This window comes from Cyprinodon tularosa, unplaced genomic scaffold (genome assembly GCF_016077235.1).
Source record: "Cyprinodon tularosa strain WSP-4 unplaced genomic scaffold, ASM1607723v1 ctg272, whole genome shotgun sequence".
In the NCBI taxonomy this organism is placed as follows: domain Eukaryota; kingdom Metazoa; phylum Chordata; class Actinopteri; order Cyprinodontiformes; family Cyprinodontidae; genus Cyprinodon; species Cyprinodon tularosa.
Window position 1 is genome coordinate 183,048 of NW_024038977.1, and position 24,399 is coordinate 207,446.

Below are 24,399 nucleotides of genomic sequence, written 5' to 3' on the forward strand. Positions count from 1 at the left end.
AAGGCATTTGAATCTGTCCTTCGTGGTGGCCTGTGGGAGGTGCTTTAGGAGTGTGCATTAAGGGAGCCCTTTACTGGGAGCCCCCTGATCTCTGTACAGGCAGAGCAGGAGTCTGGTCCACATTGTAGACATTATTAGGACCTGTTCCTGGTGCATGTTTGATCTCATCCCTGCTTGTTGCAGATGATGGGATTCAGCTGGCTCCCTCCAACCAAGTCCTACAGCATTCGCTGGTTTTTGGATTCCCCCTGGACGCCTCCTTCGGGAGGTGTTCCAGACATGTTCCACATGGAGGAGGCCCAGGGGACTATCCAGGACATGGTGGAGAGACTATGTCTCTCGACTAGCCTGGGAGCACCTCAGGCTTCCTACAGCAAGAGTAGCTGACTGTGGAGAGGGAAAACTGGGAGTCTGCTGAGACTGCTGCCCCTGGATGAACCAGAAGACGATGATAGATAGATAGATAGATAGATAGATAGATAGATAGATAGATAGATAGATAGATAGATAGATAGATAGATAGATAGATAGATAGATAGATAGATAGATAGATAGATAGATAGATAGATAGATAGATAGATAGATAGATAGATAGATAGATAGATAGATAGATAGATAGATATTAGACATGGTGTTAGACATTTATAACTCTTGCCGAACAAACTAGGTCAATCCTAACTTTTGCTTGTGCTCCATTAGAACACATTTGATGAATTTAAAGCAGCCCATCAAATATGCAGTGTGATGCACATATTTTTGATCATTAAGCCTTTTCACTTTTAGTTGAGCTGAAGCTGTCACATCACCCAGAATATAACTGCAACTTAGCATTAAGTCTCTTGTAAACTCTGTATTTGTATTGCAGTATATTCGAATAGAATAGAAAAATCTCTTTATTGTCTCACAGCCATCTTATGGAATTCACCTCTTCTTTTTAAGTGATGTGATTTCTTTATCACCTTTTCTTACAGCTTTGGAGCTTAAACATTTAGAACTCAAAATGCTGAGATATGTATGGATAATTTGGACTCAAATTATACCAGATTTTAGTTATACACCTTCGTATAAATAATATAAGTACATACTTTTATCATTTGTCTTCTAAATATATTCTAAAATCCCGGTACCTCCAAAAAAGAGAACATCATTTTAGTATGGTTGCATTTTATTTATACATAACTTACCAGAACTTTCTTTCTGATAAAGAAATATACAAAAGCAATAATCTATTAGAAAGTTATTGTTAATTTCGGTAAATGTTACTCTAATAATCTAACAAAATTTAAATCTAAGGAAATAAATTACTTTAAATATTTTAAAAATAATTTTTAACAGCAATGATATAACCTCTGGTTACTGCTTGTGTCCCCTTGACTGTCCTGTTATTCAGTGGTCACTACAACTAATCAATATAACATGCTCAAAGACATGGCAAAGTTTTTACACTGTAATGCCCTTCCTGACCCAACCAAGCTTTGAACCTGGATCCACTGCATTCAAGTCAATCAATTAATCCACTAAAACATGGGGACCTCATTACATCCTAATCACTTGAATAATTGGCCACTAAATGTTTACCAAGTGGCATCAGAAAAATCTGCAAACAGTTCATAAATAACCCTCCCTGTTTATGAAGAACTGTCTCAAGTTAGATTAAAATTTCTTGTCACAAACAGCTTTGCTGCTTTATTGCACAAACAGCACATGGACATTCAAATTTTGCTAACATACCTACTCCTCCTCTGCAGTCATGAATATTTCATTTCAATTCAGTTTATTTATATAGCGCCAAATTCTCAACACATGTCATCTCAAGGCACTTTACAGTTCAACCAGATCATACAGTCAAATTTATACAAAGTTTTCTATCTAAGGAAAACCAGTTGATTGCATCGACTCAAATACAATCCCTCACACTAAGCATGCTTGTAGCGACAGTGGAGAGGAAAAACTCCCTTTTAACAGGAAGAAACCTCCAGCAGAACCAGGCTCAGTGTGAGCGGCCATCTGCCGAGGCCGACTGGGGTTCAAGGAGACAGAAGCAGAGATACAGAAAGCAGCTGTAAAAGGCGGCCCCGTCCAGGAAACACACAGCCAGGCAGACAAGCTCCAAGGCAGCTCCCATGCCAGAGGACGAAGAGAGCACATCCAGCCAGTCACGGTCAGAGAAACAGGACCACACTGGAAAACAGGCCGATCTCCAACATCTATAAACAAGGGTGTTGATGGAAGCAGCACAGCTGATGTTTCTTTCCAGGATGACGTCACAGCCAAACAGGAACAGACAAGGCAAAGCTACTCTGAGGAAAAGCAGAGAGAGCAGAAGGTTAGAGATTGAACTAACAGATTCTGCAGTTAGGAGAACAGAGAGAGAATGAAGCAGAATGATGAAATGGGGGTCCCTATGTCCTCCAAAAGTCTAAGCCTATAGCAGCATAACTATAGAGATAGCTCAGGATAACCTGAGCCACTCTAACTATAAGCGTTATCAAAAAGGAAAGTTTTAAGCCTAGCCTTTAAAGTAGACAGGGTGTCTGCCTCACGGACTAAAACTGGTAGTTGGTTCCACAGGAGAGGAGCCTGATAACTAAAAGACCTGCCTCCCATTCTACTTTTAGAAATTCTAGGAACCACTAGTAAACCTGCAGATTGAGAGCGAAGTGCTCTGTTAGGAACATAAGGAACAATCAGATCTCTGATATAAGATGGAGCTTGGCCATTTAAGGCTTTATATGTGAGAAGGAGGATTTTAAATTCTATTCTTGATTTAACAGGAAGCCAATGAAGAGAAGCCAGGATAGGCGAGATATGATCTCTCTTTTTAATTTTCATTAGAACTCTGGCTGCAGCATTTTGGATCAGCTGAAGGCTTTTAACTACAGTTTGTGGACTTCCTGATAGTAAAGAATTACAATAGTCCAGCCTTGAAGTAACAAATGCATGGACTAGTTTCTCAGCATCACCCCTGGACAGGATATTTCTAATTTTTGCAATGTTCCTCAGATGAAAGAAGGAAATTCTAGAAACCTCTTTGATATGGGATTTAAATGACAGGTCCTGATCAAAAATAACACCAAGATTTTTTACTTTATTATCTGAAATCAGTTTAATCCCATCCAAATGAAGTGACTGACTAATCAGTTTCTTTTTCAGAGACTCTGGTCCAAAGACTATAACTTCTGTTTTATCTGCATTCAGAAGCAGAAAGTTAAGAGTCATCCAGGTTTTTATGTCTTCAAGACATGCCTGTAATCTATGTAATGGGTTAGCTTCATCTGGATTTATAGCCAGATATAGCTGGGTATCATCAGCATTACAGTGGAAATTAATCCCATGCTGTCTAATAACTCTACCAATTGGGAGCATATAGTAAAGAGAATTGGTCCTAGCACTGATCCCTGTGGTACTCCACAGGTAACCTTTGAGCGTGTTGAAGATCTATCATTAACATGAACAAACTGAATTCGATCAGATAGATAAGATTTAAACCAGTCTAGTGCTGTTCCTTTAATTCCAACAAAATATTCAAGTCTTTCTAAAAGAATATTATGGTCAACTGTATCAAATGCAGCACTAAGATCCAACAGGACGAGCACAGATACAAGTCCATTATCTGAGGCCATGAGAATATCATTAGTGACTTTCACCAGAGCTGAAAGTTCATTATGGTGTAAGTGATCGCAAACTTGTTTGGCAACTACTTTCTCAAGAATTTTGGATAAGAAAGGAAGATTGGATATAGGTCTATAATTGACCAAGTCATCTGGGTCAAGAGACGGTTTCTTAAGCAGAGGTTTAATTACAGCAACCTTAAAAGCTTTAGGTACATATCCCTGTAACAGAGATAGATTAATCACATCTAAAATGGAGGAGGAGTTCAAAGGGAATACCTCCTTAAATAACCTGGTTGGAACTGGATCTAACATACAAGTTGAAGGCTTAGATGAAGACAATAATTTTGCTAATTCAGAAAGTTCAACTGGATCAAAGCAGTCTAAACCCGGTTCAGATTCCATGACTACCACAGGTACAATCGCGGATAGAGGAGTGCTTATGATTTTGTTTTTAATAAGATCAATCTTATTTATAAAGAATCCCATAAAATCATTGCTGCTAAGAACAGGTGGAATGGACGGTTCAACAGAGCTATGGCTCTGGGTGAGTTTGGCAACTGTATTAAAAAGAAATCTAGGATTATTCTTATTCTCCTCTATTAATGAGGAGAAGTATGCTGCTCTTGCTTTACAAAGGGTCCTCTTATACAGCATTAAACCATTTTTCCAGACTAGGAAGGACTCCCGCAGGCCTGTGGAGCGATATTTTCTCTCCAGTTTCCTAACATTTTGCTTCAAAGTACGCACCTCTGGATTAAACCAAGGAGCAAGCTTTCTATTTTTAACGGTTTTCATTTTCAAAGGAGCTACGTTGTCTAAGGCAATACGCAGAGAACTAGCAACCCCATCAACAAAATCATCAACCTGTGAAGGGGAATAAGCTATGCTTTTGCACTCTGCAGCACTGCTCAGCGACACAGAGGAGAGAGAAAGTGAAGCAGATTCTTTAAAATTTATAACTGCACTATCTGATAATGATCTACTAAAATTGAACCTTCTTTTGGGGGAGGAGAACTCTGTTAAAGTAATCCTGAAGGTTATTAGAAAGTGGTCAGAGAGGACAGGGTTGTGAGGAAATACTGTTATTTCTTCACATTCTATGCCGTATGTCAGCACAAGATCCAAAGTATGAAGATGAGAATGTGTGGGACTATTCACATTTTGAACAAAGCCAATAGTGTCTAAGATAGCATTAAAGGCTGCTCTTAAGCTATCGCCTTCAATGTCAGCATGGATGTTAAAATCTCCCACTATGATGACCCTGTCAGTATTTAATACCAAATCAGAAAGGAACTCTGAAAACTCATCTAAAAATTCAGAGTAAGGACCTGGTGGACGATAAAAAGTTACAAAAAGAAGAGGTTTTCTTGCCTTGAAATTTGGATCAGGGAAATTAAGGGTTAAATGTTCAAAAGAGTTGTAGGTATTAATTGTTTTGGGAGTAATCAGTAAGTCAGACTGGAAGATTGTTGCTACTCCTCCTCCTCGCCCAGAACTTCTGGGTATGTGAAAATTTAAATAGCTTGAAGGAGTTGCCTCATTTATGCTCACATAATCCTCTTGCTGCAGCCAGGTTTCTGTAAGGCAAAACAAGTCAATGTGATTATCACAAATCAAGTCATTAACTAGTAGACTTTTAGGGGAAAGCGATCTTATGTTAAACAGACCGCATTTAATTGTTTTAACTTTTTCCCCAATTGGAGTTATTTTGATTTTAATTAGATTATCATATTTCTTTGGAAGTTATTGTCAACTTACAGGAAAATGATCAGAAGAATAAACGGACTTTTGGTTTCGACATTGCTCTTATCGGCACATATAATAATAAAGTGGACTGAATCAAATCTGAGGTACAGTTAGTTGTTACCGATTACCATGAATACATTCATAGCTGCAGCAGCACAGATGTATCTTTTGAGCGATACTCTTAAAGATGAAGCTCTTTCCCTGTTCTACATCTTGTAGACTTGCTGAAGATACATCAGTTTCAGGAAAGCCATAAACATCACATGCATGTCCAAACACTGATTTACATTTAGGAATTTACTGAAACCGAAGGGTTCCCTGACACAGCCAGTAATTACTGCTTCGCTTTGGCAGGCTCCTCTTCCCACTTTACCCCTTACAATGCAAAAACCCTCGGCCTGCTCTGCTGCAGCATCTTAATCAATACCAACGTAAATAGCTCCATCACTGAATGTATTCTGCTTTGATTATATCTGGCAAAAGCAAATTGCCTCTCAACTTTACTCCAAATTGACCATCATTTAAAACTGGCACAAAATGATAATATGCTCCATGCACTCCAATGATTAAAATATATGTAGAAGGGACACAAAAACAAATCATGGAAGTCTCCCTGCATTTAGAAAATAAGAGCAGTAAATAAGAGCCATTCTGTTTGTTTACCACCTATCACATCCCATTCCGTTTTCATCTTTATCATTTTCATGACAGTAGGAGAGAGAAAACATCTTGTTTACTGCTAGCGTCTCATATCTGTTTTTAAAATTAATGGAAATTAGTCTGGCTCTACTGAAGACCTAAACTCTCACCCTGTTGTCGCATTGAATTTTTTTAGGCTCTTCATATGATGGATTGAACTGTGACTCTGTTTTCCCAGAATAAAACCGCTCCGTTGCCTTTCCTGTTGGTCTGGCATTGATGTTCCTTTTTCTTTTTTTAACTTTCCCGTATTTTGTGTTTAGTCTAATTGAATTTGAGATATATTAGTCAATTGTTTAAACACACCCAGTAAATGAAAAAAAAACAAACAGGTATTTTCCAGGAAGAAAAAATCTAAAAAATAAGAATAAGTAATAACCTTTTTTAGTTTTTTTTTTTACACCTGTTGATTTTGATTAGAAGACAGTCTGTGGATTCTACACAAAATACAAAATTATAACAATGACATTGTGGCAAAAGTAAAAGCTCTAAATTAAGAAAAGGTTAATGCTGTTTCACCTCATCATCCTTATGATTAGTCTGCAGATTATACAGAGTTAGGCTGTTGTTGATTAAGTTGATTGGACATTATTTGGAAAGACACAAACCTGTCAGCATGAGGTCCCACAGTTAACAGTGCAGGTCAGAGGGCAACAAGCAAGCATGAGCTCAAAGGGATTTTTTTCTAGCTCTCTGATGCAGGATTGTCTTGAGGCACCAATCTGGGGAAGTTTACAGAAATATTTATGTTGATTTGAAGGTCCCAATGAGCACAGTGGCCTATAAATGGAAGAAGCTTGGAACCAAGAGGTCTCTTCTTATGGCCGGCTGTCTGAACTGAGCGGTCAATTTGTGAGGTGACCAAGAACCCTGTGGTCACTTTGTCAAAGCTCCTCTGTGCAGAGAAGAGAACCTTTCAGAAGGACATCGATCTCTGCAGCAGTCCACAAATCAGGACTGCAGACAGCCGAGATCCAGACTTGAATCTAAATAAACATCTTTGGGGAGATCTGAAAATGGCTGTGAACTTTGAAGAGTGTAGGATATTTCCTCAGGAGCAAAAGCCTGCTAAAAAGCCTCCACCAATCTGAAGCACACATCATTATCTGTCAAAACATATAACAACACAAACAGAAAGCAAACTGGCCCAAAACTTTAGTTATATTAGGGTCTCGCCCCATGCAGGTCTGCCAGTCTTCTAATAAGATGACCACTGTTATCATGTAAGTGACAGCTGGCAGAGCCCAGGCGTGGGGGGGGGGGGGGGGTTATGTGTTCCAACATAACCACATGAACACTTATCAGATCTAGAATATTTACAGTATGAACATAAAGCAAATACTGATTTTTTTCACGTTTTGAACCAGAAGGAACCAGAAATGAATATATCTTTGATCGCGTTGCTGGGACCCTCTGGACAGCCTCCTTGACCGCCTCCTTGTCCAGCTTTGGAGAAATCTCCAAATGGTACCCCACATCACCTCTAAGCACTGATAACTGTATTCATTGAACCATTTCAACATAATGCTGTGCCAACTGATACCGTTGTACTGTTGACATACTTTGGACTTATTTTTGACCTCTCTGCAAACTATAACTTTAGCTAAAGAATGCAAAAAAAAAAAAATATATACCAGAAAAGACCTATTAGGTCACTTTGTAAGATTCATTGTACTGATCTTAGATATACTGTGTACCAATGAAGGTTCAATTTTGAGACTGTAATGCCTGGGTAGAATATTGAGACACAATAATTCAGCCACCGGAACATTCAGAGAATGTATGAATAGGTTTACAAGTAAATTGGTATGAAGTTCGGGTTTGGTTGATAAACAATTTGACAGAGATCAAAAGCCAACAGAAGTATCCTTCATGGGCAAGGCAGGTAGGAGAACACAGGAAGGAGACAGATATGGGGGGTCAAAACAAAGATTATGCCTAGCCTTGGGACTCTTGCTGCGTGTTTTCTTTTCCTCTCTCTTCTGTTTTTTACACAGACAAATGGCTTTATTCTAAATGATTACCTGCTGGTAAAGCTGAAAATACATAGTGCTCCTCCCAGGTGCAGTAACTCCCAGTAACAGGAGCTGCCGCAGGTGTAACAGCTCAGACTTGATTGCAATTGCAGCAGGAAGTGATGTCATGGGACTGCAAATAGCAGCTTCACAGGCAGGAACAGACAGGAATCATTACAGAAACTTGATAACAGATTTGAAAACACATTAACATTTTAAAGCAGAGTTGATTGTTCTCCAGCTGAATTGTAAAAGTTACATACTATGGTAAAGATGCTTAATATGCAGAGTCTTCAGCATATAAAGCTGCCATCTGGGGTTTGATGCCTAGCCTTGGACTCTTGCTGCGTGTTTTCTTCTCCTCTCTCTTCTGTTTTCTGACAGAATACTGTGACTAAAAGCCACGTTTTTTTCAACATCTGTTTATTTAGGACCAATGTTTTACTAACAGAATAGTTTAAATATTTAGTCCCTTTACCAGTCTGTCGTTTTTAAAGTGATGCTCTGCCACTCTTCCCGTTTTGCTTGTCACCACAAAAGGTATCTTTAAGAGCACCTGCTACATCGATGTCCGTTGGTTCCCTTTTGATGTCCAGAGATGTGACCTGAAGTTTGGCTCCTGGACATATGGAGGCTGGTCCCTGGACCTAAAGATGGTGGAGGCAGACATCACTGGCTACATTGCCAATGGAGAGTGGGACCTTGTTGGTAAAAGAGTAGCCTATGAATTCTTTCGTAAAATTTGTTCATCTTATACCTTGACATTCCTGTTGTGGCGTTTTACTTACTGTAATTGACTTGTTTTGAGAGTTTTCTTTTTCTTTGCAGAGGTTCCAGGTCGAAGAAACGAGCGTTTTTACGAATGCTGCGATGAGCCCTACCCGGACATTACCTTCACTGTGGTGATGAGAAGACGAACCCTCTACTACGGCCTTAATCTGCTCATCCCGTGCGTCCTGATCTCCACTCTAGCTCTGCTCGTCTTCCTCCTGCCTGCCGACTCTGGGGAAAAGATCTCACTGGGTTTGGGAAACCAGAGCACACACTCACACAAACATACAAGCGAAACCCTGAAGAATTGTTCTATAAAAGCCTTCAGGTAGAAAATGTTTACCACAAACTTTAAGAAAGTGCAGAGCTGAACTATTAGAAAACCTATTAGAAGCCTTTCAAGTTCAGCTTTAATTGGCCTTCATACATATTGCAGAGAGGTCTGAAAGTGAGAAGCATGACTATGTGTTGCAATCTAATGCAAGTTTAGAAACTACTAAAGTAAATATTTATGATGGCTTCAAGAAGTAGCACATAGTTTAAAAACCATGCTCAAAACATAAACTGCAGTGTTTTTGGTTAGTATGATCATAGAGCAAGGTGCTAGCCCGGAAAAATACAAAAGCCTGTTTCCCTCATTTTTCTATAAACACATGAGTGACAGGAACCTAAAAAAGACTGACAGGCAAGATCTACTAGTTGAAAACAATAATCCATCCTGTCATGTGGTGTCACACTCATCCTGTGCTGTTTCATTGCAGAGCTGTAATAGAGTATGGGTTCACGCTGTGACTTATTTGCGTTTGCTACAGTCTGAATCACATTCAATCAGCATCATTCAGGGAAGACAGTCAATAGTAGACTGGCTAAATTAGAACAGAGCCATGGGTCCCGGTTTGTCTCCATGTTCTACTGTCTTCCCTCAGTAGAAGGGAATGCTCTATATTGAGTTATTTCTGACTGAAGGTTCACAAATACCAGGATCTACATTGCTTGACCAATTTAACGTCATTATCGAATATCTGTTGATGCAGAAATATATTGTTTGGAGAAATATATCTAAAAAGGAATGCATGCCATACTCTGCCTTCAATATGGTTGCTTCTATGAAATTTATTTTATAAGCTGTTGTCTTACGGAGGAGAATCTGCTAACAAGGCCAACATGCTAACAAAACATTATGACTACTGACAAACGAATGGAATAACACTGATTATATTGTCATTGTACTTAGTAGAAATTATATTTAAGTAAAAATTGTTTTAATTTTTAGATTTAAGTAAGTGTGACGAGGGCCTGTTTGTGTTTACATGGCTGACTGCTGTGGTTCGTATTTGTTAAAGAAGGTTCCAGGTAGAAACTCAGGTTTTTTGCTGAACAATTTAAAGCTGTTTCTGATAGAACGATGGGAGAATCTGTGGGTTAGCCACTGGTCTGTCATGATGGACTTAACATTGCTTGATAGCTTTGGCCTTTTTATGTGGTGCAGGTCGCTCTGACATGAAGCCAAACTGCTTGAGGATTGGCTTGAAGAGCACAGCAAGGAGTTTCAGATGTGTAATGTCTCCAATTTCTCCAGATCGTAATCCAAACAAGCATATATAGGATGTGCCTGAAAACAAATCCAGATTTGTAGAGGCTCCACCACACAGTTCACAGGTCATAAAGAGACTTCCACTAACATCACAGTGCACCTTCATGGTGTCCATGCATTACAGAGCATGGTTGTTTTGATAGAAAAATTGAGACCAACACAAGGTTAAGCTGATTACACACATTTTGCAAGTAATTAAAATTTCCCACTTCCTGTAAAGCTCTGCTACCAAACTCATTCTGCTAAAAGTCTCATCCACTGTTGGTTGTTTGCTTTTGCTGTCTCTATTTTTCTCTTTCTCTCTCTGCATGAAGGATCTTTGTCCTTCTCTTGTTTCTGTTTTGTGCTCTTTTTTCTTCTCTGTCCCTTTGTCAGGTTTGGTATGATAGGACACATGTGAAGTTTGTTAATATAATTAAATAATGTAGTTATGGGTAAACAAGGGGGGGCTTCTTACCTGATTTATTTACCTGGTACTCTGATTTCAGTTCTGTTGCCATACAGTAGCAGCCAATCAAAATGACCCTTTCCAGTCAAACGCCAGCTGAATGGCAGCTCACTTCCCTCCAACTCCCAGCAAAATCCAACTTCCAGCCACTGGCCTCCTCCTGGGCGTGCATATTTTTTTACTCTGACTCCAACCTTTCCCTGAATTACAGGGTCTGACCAGGAGATGATGCTTCTCTTTAGATCTTAATGTCCACAAATCATGTCAGAAAGAATATTTTCATCCACTGTAGTCTCAGTCTCATCCACTGTAACTCATGTGACACCTGTGCAAAAGAAAACAACAACACGTTGATAGAGGAGACAGCTTTAAGATTGGTGAAAAAGGAGGAGAGCAAAATATTCATATCACCCTGAAGACTCCTCACACTAATCTTCCTTTTACCTTACTACCTCGGCCAGCCGATCCTCAAAACTGTGTACATTTCTGCACCCGCAAAAATAGGGAGAATTTCAGGACCCCTAAAAAAGAGGGGAAATCATCTCCGCTAATCTTTATAAACAACATCCATCTAAATTCTGAACAGCTGCACAGGTGTTCTTTGACACGCTTCCAGTAAAAAATTTTGGTGCAGACAATGTGTGGAGAACAGGAAACTGGACCCCCACCCCAGAGACAGAATTCTGTCTGGATTCTCTAAGCCTTTCAGACCTGCATTGGTATCTATGTATTATACATTTCTACTCCTATTAGACTTTAGTGCTGCTTTTTTGTTTCGCCTCATTATTTTATCTGATGGCGTCCTGCCAGACTAATTATAACTGTGATATGCTCCTGCTAGTAACTGCTTGGCTAAAAATCATTGATTCATCAAGTCATTTATCATCAGAGCTTTTTAAACTCAAAGCCAACACCTTTTTCTTCCCCTTCCCTCCATCTAAAACATCTTAATCCCACTTGCCTTCTGGGTAATCACCCATTCAGGGTGAAACACTGGTTTGTTATTCACTTACTTCTTCTGTAGCCTTGTGAACCGAGCACATAATTAATGCTGGCTGGATAACTGAATTGTCTGATCAGGAAAACAGAGCAGCTTCGTCTCAGTTGTCACAGTTGAACTCGGAGCATTATGAATAAGTGATTAAGGTTTTATGAAGCCAGATTTTTATGGCTGTGTGGTGATTGTGTGTGTATAGTGAATGCTGTCTGAGGGAGAGAAGGGCGTTGATTTATGCAGCTTCCTCAAATATGCTGCAGCTGGTTTCCATCATTAACCGTGCTGCAGAGTCTGATGTGTGGACCTGCGTGTGTGCGTTTGCCCTCATATACATTCCCTCTGATGTGTTGATTGCTGGAGGAAATCTGAAGTGACACTCGCCTGTTTGAAGTTGATGGCAGACTTTTATGCAGATCCTGTTTGAGATCTTTTCTATAACATATTTCACATCACAGGTCATGGCTCTCTAAGGAGCTATAGATTCTGTTAAAGCTACCATCTTGTGTGCTGGCACGTCAGAGTGGAGTCTACAGATCATCCTGCCAACTCCAAGTCAGTTTTATTTCAGAAATTTGAACACTTTTGAGAATTGATTGCAGCATTTGTGCCATGAGGTTTATATCTACTGGGGGTAGATGTAAACCTGCCTCCTACCCCTCTTCCCCTGCTGCTGCTGCTGTCCTCAACACAACCATAAAAGGGAAAACTATGTGCTGATAAAACCTCCTCTGCAAAAAGAACAGTTCACTGTGTACCTCTGCTGAGTTATTACAAAAATAAACAACTGTTAAAAAGAGAAATTCAGCAGCCATGCTTGGAGACCACATGCATTGCCACTTTCTTCATCCACTATATATGGAGAATATGTTGTTTGATGTTTTGTAAAATAAATTTATATTTTTTTGTTTATGCTGAGAGTTGTGTAACTTGTATCACTGTGTCAGTTTAATAATGTAAACAGAGAAAGAGGAAGCAATATCAGCTTTATATCAACGGCTTTTGATAATCTAATGAGCCTTCAGTATAGGATGTAATTTCTTACGCTGCTTCTAAAGTGGGCAGTGCCATGGGTGAACATCCAATATTACATGACTCGATGTCCAAAAAAGGAAAAAGAAAAACCAGCTCACAGTATAACTAATAAACAACATCTGTTGGGAGGCATAGCACCCAAACGAAGCACCCAAACGAAAAACCTGCTAATTTCTTATGAAACATAAGAAAAAATGACAGAACTTATGGTTAGAACTTATTGTGCTTGCTTTAAGGTTTATAACTGGTAGTAGACGTTTGATACATCATTATGATTTGTATGCAAAAGCTGATTGGCCTCCTTTAAGTGTTCGGAGAAACAATCATTTGATGATCCTAATATATAAATCTCTCCTTGGACTAACACCAACATACTTCAGAATCAGAATCAGAATCGGGTTTATTGCCATTGTTAGTGAAGGAGTTCACAATTAGGAATTTTTTATGGTACAATCGTGCAACATGAAACATATAATATGAAATAGGTAAATAAAATTATAAAAATCTCTAAAAACACTGGGGTATAAGGCATGCAAAAAATATACTAATATATACACTTAGGATAAAAATATGGATAAATAAATAAAAAATATATAAAAAGTATAAAAAGTAAAATGTACAAGGTAGTGCAAATAGAGCAGTGTGCAATACAGCAGTGTAAATGGCATGGGCAGGTTATGGAGTCTGACATATAGTTATGTGTTCATGAGTCTTATGGCAGAGGGGAAGAAGCTGTTTTTATGGCGGGAGGTTCTGGTCCGTATGGACCGTAGCCTCCTCCCTGAGGCGAGAGGTACAAACAGACTGTGTCCCAGGTGAGAAGGGTCGGCTGTGATGCGACCTGCACGCCTCCTGGTCCTGGAGACATACAGGTCCTGGAGTGATAGCAGCTTGCAGCCAATCACCTTCTCAGCGGAGCGCACAATGCGCTGCAGTTGGTATCTGTCCCTGGCGGTGGCGCCAGCGTACCACACGGTGATGGAGGAGGTGAGGATGGACTCAATGATGGAGGTGTAAAACTGCACCAACATCCGGGTTGGCAGCTTAAGTTTCCTCAGTTGCCGCAGAAAGAACATCCTCTGCTGGGCCTTCTTGACGAGGGAGCTGATGGTCGACTCCCACTTGAGGTCCTGGGTGATGGTGGTGCCCAGGAAGCGGAAAAACTCCACGTTGGAGATGGGGGTAGGGCTGTCTGTGAGGGCAAGGGGGGACGGTGGGGCTGTGACCTTTCTGAAGTCCACGATCATCTCCACTGTCTTTTGGGCGTTCAGATCCAGGTTGTTGCTGCTGCACCAGGACACCAGCCGGTCCGCCTCCCTCCTGTAGGCAGACTCATCACCGTCCGAGATGAGCCCGATGAGGGTGGTGTCGTCCGCAAACTTGATCAGTTTCACGGACTGATGGCTGGAGGTGCAGCATTTGGTGTACAGGGAGAAAAGCCAGGGGGAAAGGACACAGCCCTGGGGGGATCCGGTGTTGATGGTCCGTGTGTCCGAGACAGTTGTTCCCAGCCGCACGTGCTGTCTCCGGTCCGTCAGGAAGTCAGTGATCCACCTGCAGAGGGAGCTGGGCACGTTGAGCTGGTACAGCTTGTCCTGGAGCAGACCCGGGAGGATGGAGTTGAAGGCAGAGCTGAAGTCCTGGCGTAGGTTCCTGGGGAGTCCAGATGCTGCAGGATGAAGTGGAGGGCCAGGTTGACTGCGTCGTCTACGGACCTGTTGGCTCTGTAGGCGAACTGCAGCGGGTCCAGATGGGGGGCGGTGATGGATTTTAGGTGTTGCAGAACCAATCGCTCAAAGGACTTCATGACCACAGACGTCAGTGCCACCGGCCTGTAGTCTTTTAGTCCTGTGATCCTTGGTTTCTTCGGGACAGGAACAATGGTGGAGGATTTGAAGCAGCCCGGCACATGGCATGACTCCAAGGAGATGTTAAAAATGTCCGTGAAGACAGGAGACAGTTCGCTGGCACAGTGTTTCAGGGTGGAGGGAGAAACGCCGTCAGGGCCAGCAGCTTTACGGGTGTTCAGCTTCAGAAACTGTCTGTGCACGTCCTGCTCCAGGATGCAGAGGGCAGGGGGGGACAAGGGGTGGATTGAGGGGGCCTTTGATGGAGTGGCCTCAATTGTGTTGGGGGAGGAGGGGGTGGCTGGAGAGACCAGAGAGGTGCTAACGGCTCTGGGACAGTCGAAACGGCAGTAGTGTGTATTCAGTCTTTCACACAGTGCCCGGTCATTCAGAGCTCGGAGGGCTTTGGGCTTGTAGTTGGTAATAGCCCTGAGGCCCCTCCACACTGTGGCAGAGTCGTTGGCAGAGAACTGCTGGAGTTGTGCTAACTACAGGCTTTGCTAGCTTCAGTTTTTGTCTATATGTGGGTATGAGATGGACCATCACGTGATCTGATAGTCCGAGGGCGGCACGGGGGATGGCGCGATAGGCGTTGTTTGCTGTTGTGTAACAGTGATCCAAAGTGTTCTGTTCTCTGGTGGGGCATTTAATAAACTGTCTGTATTTGGGTAGTTCCTGGCTCAGATTTACTTTGTTAAAGTCACCAAACACAATAACAAGAGAGTCAGGAAAAGTCCGCTCCACATGTAAGACATGGTCCGACAGCGCGCGCTGAGCCTCACGTGCGTCAGCGGCGGGTGGGATGTATACAGCCGCCAGGAGGAATGAAACGAACTCACACTACTTAATCTCTCTCTAGTAGTTCACATTTTTTACTGTCATGATGGGTCTCTGTGATTAAACCCACATGCAGAACACCACATGAAACCGAATAAAAGTTTAACAGTTTATTTGCGAAGTACACACAGAGTAAATGATTGTACAGGTTCTGGTACTGGTCCGGGACTGGTATCACAGAGTAATCTGCAGAGAGGGATTGTTTGGTTAGCCAGGCAGCAACGATGTCTTGACAGAGTTTAGATTCAGATTTGTACTTGATGAGGTTCAGACTGATCGGTGGAGAGAGGGAACCGGTTGGGTCCAGAGACTGTGGATTCAGCAATGAGCTCAGCAGCGGCAGAGCTTAGCTTCAGGCTAGCGAGGTTCAGACCTTGAGTTGTTTTCCTAGTTCTCCCCAGACAACTAGCAGGGAGATTCAGACTGAGGATCTTCAGACTTCTCTGGGCAGGCAGGCAGGTTTCCAAACATGAGCTCCTCCAGAGCTACAGACTTCAGTCGGGTTTTCCTAATAGCAGAGAAGACAGAGGCTGGTTAGGATCAGGTTGCTCTCTAGAGCAGGCAGAAATTCTTAATGCAAGCTGAGGCTCAGGTTCCGCTAACCAAAACTGGTCAACACTACGGCGCTGAAGACAGATCTGGCCGCTGCTTAAGTAGTGGGTATCCTAATCAGGTGAATTAGCCTCAGGTGTGTAGGTGGCTTCATCTCAGGAGACCCAGGGCGCTCTCTGCTGGAGAAAGATGGCAGATCTCCAGATCCCAACATTTACGCTCCAATGTCTTTATTCTTCTACATGTTCCTCGTGTTCGAACTGATAAAGGAAGGAAAGCATTTAGTGTGTTGGCTCCTACAGCGTGGAATCAGCTCCAGTCTGAGCTCAAGATGTCAGACACTATTTCATTGGACTTATTTCGAGCGGTTCTTATAAGATAGACAACAAGCCTCTATGAAACAGTGTCACTGCTTTTAAATGTTTTTATTGTTTTATATTTTATGCATATGTATTACTTGATTTTTTTTTTGTAACCAGGTTGCAGTGTACTGCAGATCTCTGCCCAGGTCCGCCTAGAAAATGAGATCCTGATCTCAACGGGGTTTACCTGGTTAAATAAAGGAAATAGAAAAAAAAATGTAGTCTACAAACATGAAAAAAAAAATGACTGTTATGTGTTAAAGTAAAACTTGTGTCTCAGAAATATTTTAGATAGTGGATATAACTGAGCATTCAAGATATAATTTTATGCTCCTTAAATGAAACTACTTTAAGTCTATTTTGCATCTTTCTGATTTAATTCACTAATTTGAGTCAAAATTTAAATTTTTCTTTTATTTCTATCAATTTTCTTAAGTTTTAGTAGATCAAAACTTGACATGTTTTATTGATTAAGCTAAGATTAAACAGTTCTGGTTAAAACTTCAGATACACAACATGGGTTTACTTCTTTATTTACTTAAGAATTCATTTTAGTTGTTATACATAATAAAACATTTCTTTTATATAATGGCAATTATTTGTTCAATATTTCTTTGATTCTAATCAGCAGAGGGTCAGAACACATAGTTTTAGTATTTAATCAGTGTTTTTTTAGCCAAACTGTACTTTGATCAAGCTTCAGGTAAAATTTAGCATAGATATTTGACTTCTTCTTGAGATTATTATTTCAGCTGATTTGAGTTGTTTCAGCATATTGCATACAGTACATTTTCTAATGGTTTTACCTTTCCAGAAGCTTTACATTAGTCTATTAGTTTTAACGTGTCTTTAATGGGCCTTTTGCATCACCGTCATCTGGGAACTCACAATGTGTATGAGTTTTAACAATAATAATAATAATAAATAATAATAATGAATAATAATAATAAAAAAATTATAATAATAATTGAACAACCTGATCCAGGATGTAAGCCCTAAATGAAAATGAGGTTTTTTTTTATATTAAGGACCAATCTAAGAGCCACCAAGGCTAAAGCCCTCTATGATCCACAAGCTGCTGGGGCATAATTTTACGTATTTTATGTATCTACAGTAAATCTAGTTTTACATTGCTGCTGTCTAAAAGGGTAGTGATCAAGAAAGTGGTAAAATGGCAGCTGTTTCATGGAAAAACGTACATTTCCATTAGAGAAATGACTTTTGATCAGAAATGACTGACAGAGTAGAAGTGTGTTTCAGTCAGTCAACATGAGGCATTCGACCCTGAGTAAATAATTTCCCTCATTGGTAGTGATGCTCTGGAAAAAGTGGATAGAATAATTACAAAGGTATTCAGCTCTTTTTATTCTTTATCCCCTCAAAACAGCAAATGGATGATTGAAGCTTAAACTCTGAAACTTGAGATCAGTTAAAGTTAGTCAGACTGGTCATGAAGTAAATAAATCCCTGCTGTGTAGATTAGAGAAAAGCCACAATAAGCTGTTGCTTTTAAAAAGATCTGCAGTTGTTGTAGAAACCTTCCATCCTGAAGGAGAAGTTTAAAAATACAATTAAAACCACAGCAATGATAGAACATCCATGCCTATAAACATCTGTCCTGAACAGCATCCACAAAGTCATAGAAAAGTCACACAAATTAAAGCAACACTGCCTTTAGAGCTTAGATCTTTTTTTCAAGTTAAAAAATAAACACCTAAAGACAGCAATCATAACGCATCTATTCAAGAGGTTTAAATCCATAATCCTCTTGGCTTTTTTAAGATTTAAAAAAGATCTTAACCAAATTAAAGCAACTAAAGTCTATAATTTGTAATTAACATTGTTTAAATAGAAGAATTATTTTATTTGCTGCTCAGATCTAAGATTTAAATCCTTACAAAACACACAAGATTAATTAACCAGAAAGGCTGGTTTAAGGGATCATGACACCTACAGTATATTATTATGGAAGCAGTTTAAATGCTCTTCATTTCCACTAATGCTGACTTGCTCTCCTCTGCAGGCATTACGGTTCTGCTCTCCCTCACTGTCTTTATGCTGCTGGTTGCAGAGATTATGCCTGCCACATCAGACTCGGTGCCTTTAATAGGTAAGTCCGGCTGAAGCTGAATACATCTGCTATGGTTGTCACCCACTATCAGTATAAAGGCATGGTTTTAAAGGCATCGTTTTTTTAAACTGTTTCTCTCTGTAGTAAAGTTGAGCAGCTATCCAGGATTTGGTCATTCCTTCTTATTCACAGATGAGTCATCCTAAATGATGATCAACAAAACATAGAAAAGCTTCTCTATCTGAATATAGAGAAAACTAAATGTTATAAAAGTATTTGTACCCTGTGAACTTTTCCGCAATTTATCACATATGTACCAATAAAGCTTTGTGTTTAATTGAAAATATGATTTGTCGATTTCTAAAGTTGTGAATATGTTTGGTTTGATGGAAAAATAAGGCGTAAATCACCCAATACTGTAGCTGCAGATGCAAGTCTTATAAGATATGTCTAATTGATGATAATTTAAATAATTGATAAATCATGATCCGATTAATTGTTTCAGCCCTAGCTCTGATAGGAAATTGATGTCCACTAATGATTGGCCTGTATTTACAGTACAGAGAAAAATAAAGATATCAACAAATGACAAGATCAGCGATTTCTTGTTGATCAAATCATTGTAGCACAAAAAATATGGATGTTTGACCAGGTTTTAGCTGTACAGGGACACCACACAGGACTCTTCATTCCTTTTATCTCTGTACTTTACATCTCAGACTTCCAGTACTAGACACAGTCATATTCTGATGATTCTGCTGTCACCTTGTGTAGTTGTTTTGGCACATATTTTGTTGTGCTTTTTTTTTTAATGTATCCTCTAACCAAACCCTCTGACTCTCTACTTCCTCTTTATTCAGCTGAGTACTTTGCCACTACCATGGTCATTGTTGGTCTCTCTGTGATTGCCACTGTTTTGGTTCTGCAATATCACCACCATGACCCTGATGGAGGCAAGATGCCAAAATGGGTGAGTGGCCCATGTTCATTAAAGTTTAAATTATTTTAACAGTTGGTATTTTTTCTCAGATTACCTTCTTCTACCCTCAAGCCAGGAATGCAGAGGACAATGTGTTTATGCTATAGGGGTTTCTGTTTCTGATGTATTTACATCACCTGCAGCAGACCTTTCTCCCTGGGGCAGATATATGAGACATAAAAAAGCTTTGATGCCTCCTTTTGAATTTGTTTTTCTTCAGACTCAATAACTAATAACATGTGAATGTCCTAAAAATTACACTACAGGCTTGATCATAGTTCAGCCTGAAGGGTTTACTGGTCATTTTGTCATCTCCCAGCTTTGGACATTTTAAGGCTGACATTTCTGCTAGATCTAAATTCCAAGTTAGCTCGCTCTCTGGCAGACTGGACAAATGCCATTTTTGGAAGGCAATCTTCAAGTTTTGCTAGAGAATTTAATTTGATTTCTATCTAGTGTTTGGCTGAGCCATTCTATTATTTATAAGAGTATAACGTGAAATACATATTAATTGCATTTATATTCAAGTTTTTAATGTAGGTAAAAAATAGCGAGTAAAATGTAGGTAATGAATAAATCTGTAAGATGTTTCCACAACAGGATGTAATTTATTCTGGTTTGATTTGGGATCATAATCTCAGATTTGAGTAGATTAACAAAGCCCAAACTGGGATCAGATCACCCTCTATAGTCAATAGAAAGCCTAAAATATATTTTATAATATTATACAAGTAAAAAGTATCTTTTATTTCAAATTTCTTCCTTCAAAAGGAAGTTCAGCTCTTTGATTTGATGCTCTCTGAACTTAGGGCAGAAGGTGGGAAACAAAAGGATCCTAACTAAATGAACATCTCTGTTAGATAATGTCTCCCACCCTAAGCATTATTCTGTTACTGAACTGGAGAGCTCCTTCAGTGACAGACTGCTGCACCCTAAAAGCACCAGGGAGCGTTATCACAGATCCTTCCTCCCAGCAGCTGGAAGACTTAATAACCACTGTTCCCAACAACCTCAATAAGTTGTTACATTCATGCTGCTTTTGCACAGTTTCTGGTTTAGTCAGTTAAATAACATGCTGCTGTCATTTTTATGCACATCTCTAGGGTTGCTGCTATTTCTTACATTTCCATTACTGTAAAAATGTCCATAGCTGTTATTGATTTTTTTTTCTCCAGATACAGAGTATTATATTGTAAAAACACTCTACAGTACAATACTCTATTTGTTTTATACACTTCTATAAGGTGCACATTGTGTAACCATTTCTACTATAACCTTTTGCTGCTGTAAAACCGCAATTTCCCCATAGTGGGACAATAAAGGCATTTTCTGTTTCCTATTCTATTCTAAATTTAAGCATTTGAGTATTAATATCCTGAATGCAACAGAAATGTATATTCAAAGAACTCTTTTATAATAGGTAAACCTACGGCATTAGATGGATACAGCAGTGACTTTGTCTCCTTTTTCTTTACCTAACAACATGCAGTCAGGCACCAGAGGACTTCTTAGCCTGAGTGACCAGCATCTTTATCATTATTATCTCTTTAAAATACAGGTCCTTGAAAAAATGATTTTTAGCTAACAAAAATCTAGTGCTGAAGTCCTTCAAAAGTTTCATGTAATGATATTTTTCCATATTATTCTGTGATCTGGTAGACCCGTGTGATCCTGCTGAATTGGTGTGCCTGGTTTCTGCGCATGAGGCGCCCCGGTGAGGATCGAGTGCGCTCAGCCTGCCACAACAAGACCCGACGGAGCAGCCTGACCAGCATGGACCTCAACGCCAGCAGCTCTGTCTCCCAGTCTACAAACGGCCACATGCTCTATGTGGGCGTCCGTGGCCTGGAGAGCATCCACTGCTCCACGGCTGCCACCTCTCCTGACTCTGGAGTCCTATGCGGGCGGCTGATTGGACGCACCGGTGAGGACGAGTTGCTCCTCCCATCGAGTCAGAGCTCCAACACGGGTTACATGGAGCTGGAGCTGGCAAAGATCCTGGATGAGGTGCGTTACATCGCCAAACGGTTCCGTGACCAAGACGAGGATGAGACAGTGTGCAACGAGTGGAAGTTTGCAGCATCTGTCATTGACAGGCTTTGTCTCATGGCTTTCTCAGTCTTCACCATCCTCTGCACCATTGGGATCCTCATGTCGGCACCCAATTTTGTAGAAGCCATTTCCAAAGACTTTTTCACATGAGGCTGATACGGTGAAACTGTAAAGGAAAAAAGCTGGCATCAATATCTACTCTATAGTTATGATAATCTTCTGCATTTTATGTAACACCGCCCCACACTTTGAAGAAAATAATCTCTGTTATCCCTTTGTACCGTCTGATAATAAATCAAATTAGTATCCCCAGTGTTATTTGCAACGAATGCAACTTTGCTTTTCTGTGTGACTTCTTCCTAGTGATATATACATACATATAAACAGTTGCAGTTCTATGTTACAGACTAGACATATCACTGATTTCATCTATACATGCTAAATAATTAACTTGTATCTGTAGTAAATAGAAAACCCAGAGCCATGGGCTCTGCATGCTGTGTTCAGTCAGTGAGACCAAGTATTGAACATGATGCTAGCCGTTTTTCCAGTGTTATATTGTCATTAAACTGTCACAAGTACAGAGCATTCTCTGCATTTAACCAATCCATTTGGGGAGCAGTGTGGGGTCTTTCTCAGGGACAGTTGCAGTCTGTGGGAGTGGGGTTTGAACTCAGAACCTCAGGATCCAAAGCTCTATGCCCTAACCACTAGGTTGCCACTCCTCCAAAGCAGGCTTCCTGTTTGCAGGACGGGTGAGTTACCACTTGAATTAGACATCCGCTTAACAATTTCTACATTCATCTTTGAAAACAGGTGGATTTAGAAGGGGATGGTGTAAAAAGAAGAGCAGAGAGCAACAGACTGCTCTGTTTAAGTTGTTTGGTCTGTTGTTAACTGCTAATACTTTAAAGTTGTTGTAGAAATGGGAAAATATAAGTCCAAAGGATCAAAGATTAGTCAAAATAGCAACGAAAAGGCCAGGGAGAAGCTCATAAGGTCTACAGTTCCTTTGTGAGTACTGAATAAGCACAAATATGCTAGAAAAACTAAATGACTTTCCTAACAAATAATGTTCCAATGTATTTAGAACAGATAAGACCAACATCGTTCTGTTTGGGTTCAGAACAAGGCTCCTATATACGGTTTGTCAGATAAACTTGAGCATGGTGGGTTAGGTGCTTCATAAAAGCAGAGACCCCAACAAACCAGATTAATGTTATGTAATAGACTGCCCATGGTTTGGACTTTAATTAAACAGAAAACATCAGGTTTTAGATCATACATCCTGTTTCTGAGAATGAAAATAAGCAAAGCATTACAATTATCAAAGATGGGGAAAGCGTCCTGGGTTAAAATAAAAAGAAGTTCAAAACAGCGGCTGAACGGCTGCATGTTAGTTCATAGATTTTCAGCAAAGCTGTATCTTCAACCATTTTCAGTGTCAAATACTCAAATTCATGAATAAAAATGAAAGTCCTATTTTACTAAACAACATAATATTCTTTCCCCTTACTTTCTATAGACTGAGAAAATATTTGATTAGGATTTTTTTTTAACTTTGATTTGAAGCAACATTTTGATAGCATTTCTGATGTAGTAGTGTGTCCAAAATAAAGGGTTTTATGAGAATTGTGAGTTTTATTAATTTTTTAACACACTGTCATTATTTTTAAACAAAGCTGTTAATTAATTAAAATACAAAGCAGAAGAAAAATATTGCCTTTCTACGAATATACGGTATCACCTTCAATTGTCTATTTTTAATTTTTCATTGAACCCTGATTCAATTTCCGGACTTTGTCTTCAGAATGATTACATTATTTTTTAATCTCTGTATGTTTGATTATTTTTGTTTACATACTAATAATCTAACTTTGAAAATGACACAAAGCATTTACACATATTATATTCAATGTCAAAATTTAAGTATCAATCTAAACTTTTGTAGATATCTGAAGATAAAAACCATGAGAGTAAGAAATAAAAAAGTAATGTTAAGAACCAAAATATCTTTTAAATTTAGCTCTGGACTTTGACTGGGCTTTGATCTGTCCACATACCTCCATCATAGTTAACTGTTGGGTGGTGTGTTCATTTTCCTCCTACCATTTTGTGTGAGTGCTAAAGTGTTAAATTCTTGCCCTCTGATAACAATATCTTCTCTCACATTTGATGTGTCCCCTACGGAAGAGGATTAGGGCCACTGAAAAAAAAAAAAGTAAACTGATTTTTTAATTTTATTTCAGTTTAACATGGGAAAAAAGTCAGAATTCTGAGAATAAAGTCAGAATTCTGACTTTTTTCCCATACTATACTGAAATAAAAAATAAAAAAAATCAGTTAACTTTTTTTTTTTTTCCAGTGGCCCTAATCCTCTTCCGTAGTCCCCAATGTGTCTTTTAAGAAACAATAAATGGGAGTTCTTATCACTGTTCTTCATCAAATTCCTTCTTCTTGCTACTCTATTATCAAAACTTGTTGAGTTTAGTAGAAACACTAATAATTTTAAACTGTTTCTCTGCAGCTCATCAAGAGTTAAGATGTTCCTTTAAACTTCTCAGTTTTGGTGGATCCCTTTCTTTCTATTTTCATATAAAAGTATACAATGTCAAAGTTGGAGTTGTTCTTAATAACTTATATTGTTCTAAGCAACTTTATCCCTAACCTTTGTACCAAATGTGTAAAACAAATTTGAAAAGCATCCATTTATTACAAAACCTGCTGTTTCATCACACATACCAGCAAAATGCATGTGGTAATAAGGTAACAAAATATGTAAT

General features: G+C 39.5%; 1 protein-coding gene across 1 annotated transcript in view; it reads left to right on the plus strand.

Annotated features, from left to right (window-relative positions):
- chrna7a (cholinergic receptor, nicotinic, alpha 7a (neuronal)) overlaps positions 1 to 23,248 on the plus strand; it is a 40,755-nt gene extending 17,507 nt beyond the window's left edge. The window contains exons 6-10 of the mRNA XM_038289856.1: positions 8,615 to 8,782; positions 8,903 to 9,097; positions 18,538 to 18,624; positions 19,446 to 19,555; positions 21,224 to 23,248. Coding sequence (XP_038145784.1) covers positions 8,615 to 8,782; positions 8,903 to 9,097; positions 18,538 to 18,624; positions 19,446 to 19,555; positions 21,224 to 21,766 — 1,103 coding nt within the window. The 3' untranslated portion in view covers positions 21,767 to 23,248. The remainder of the gene's footprint in view (positions 1 to 8,614; positions 8,783 to 8,902; positions 9,098 to 18,537; positions 18,625 to 19,445; positions 19,556 to 21,223) is intronic.
- The last annotated feature ends 1,151 nt before the right edge of the window (positions 23,249 to 24,399 follow it).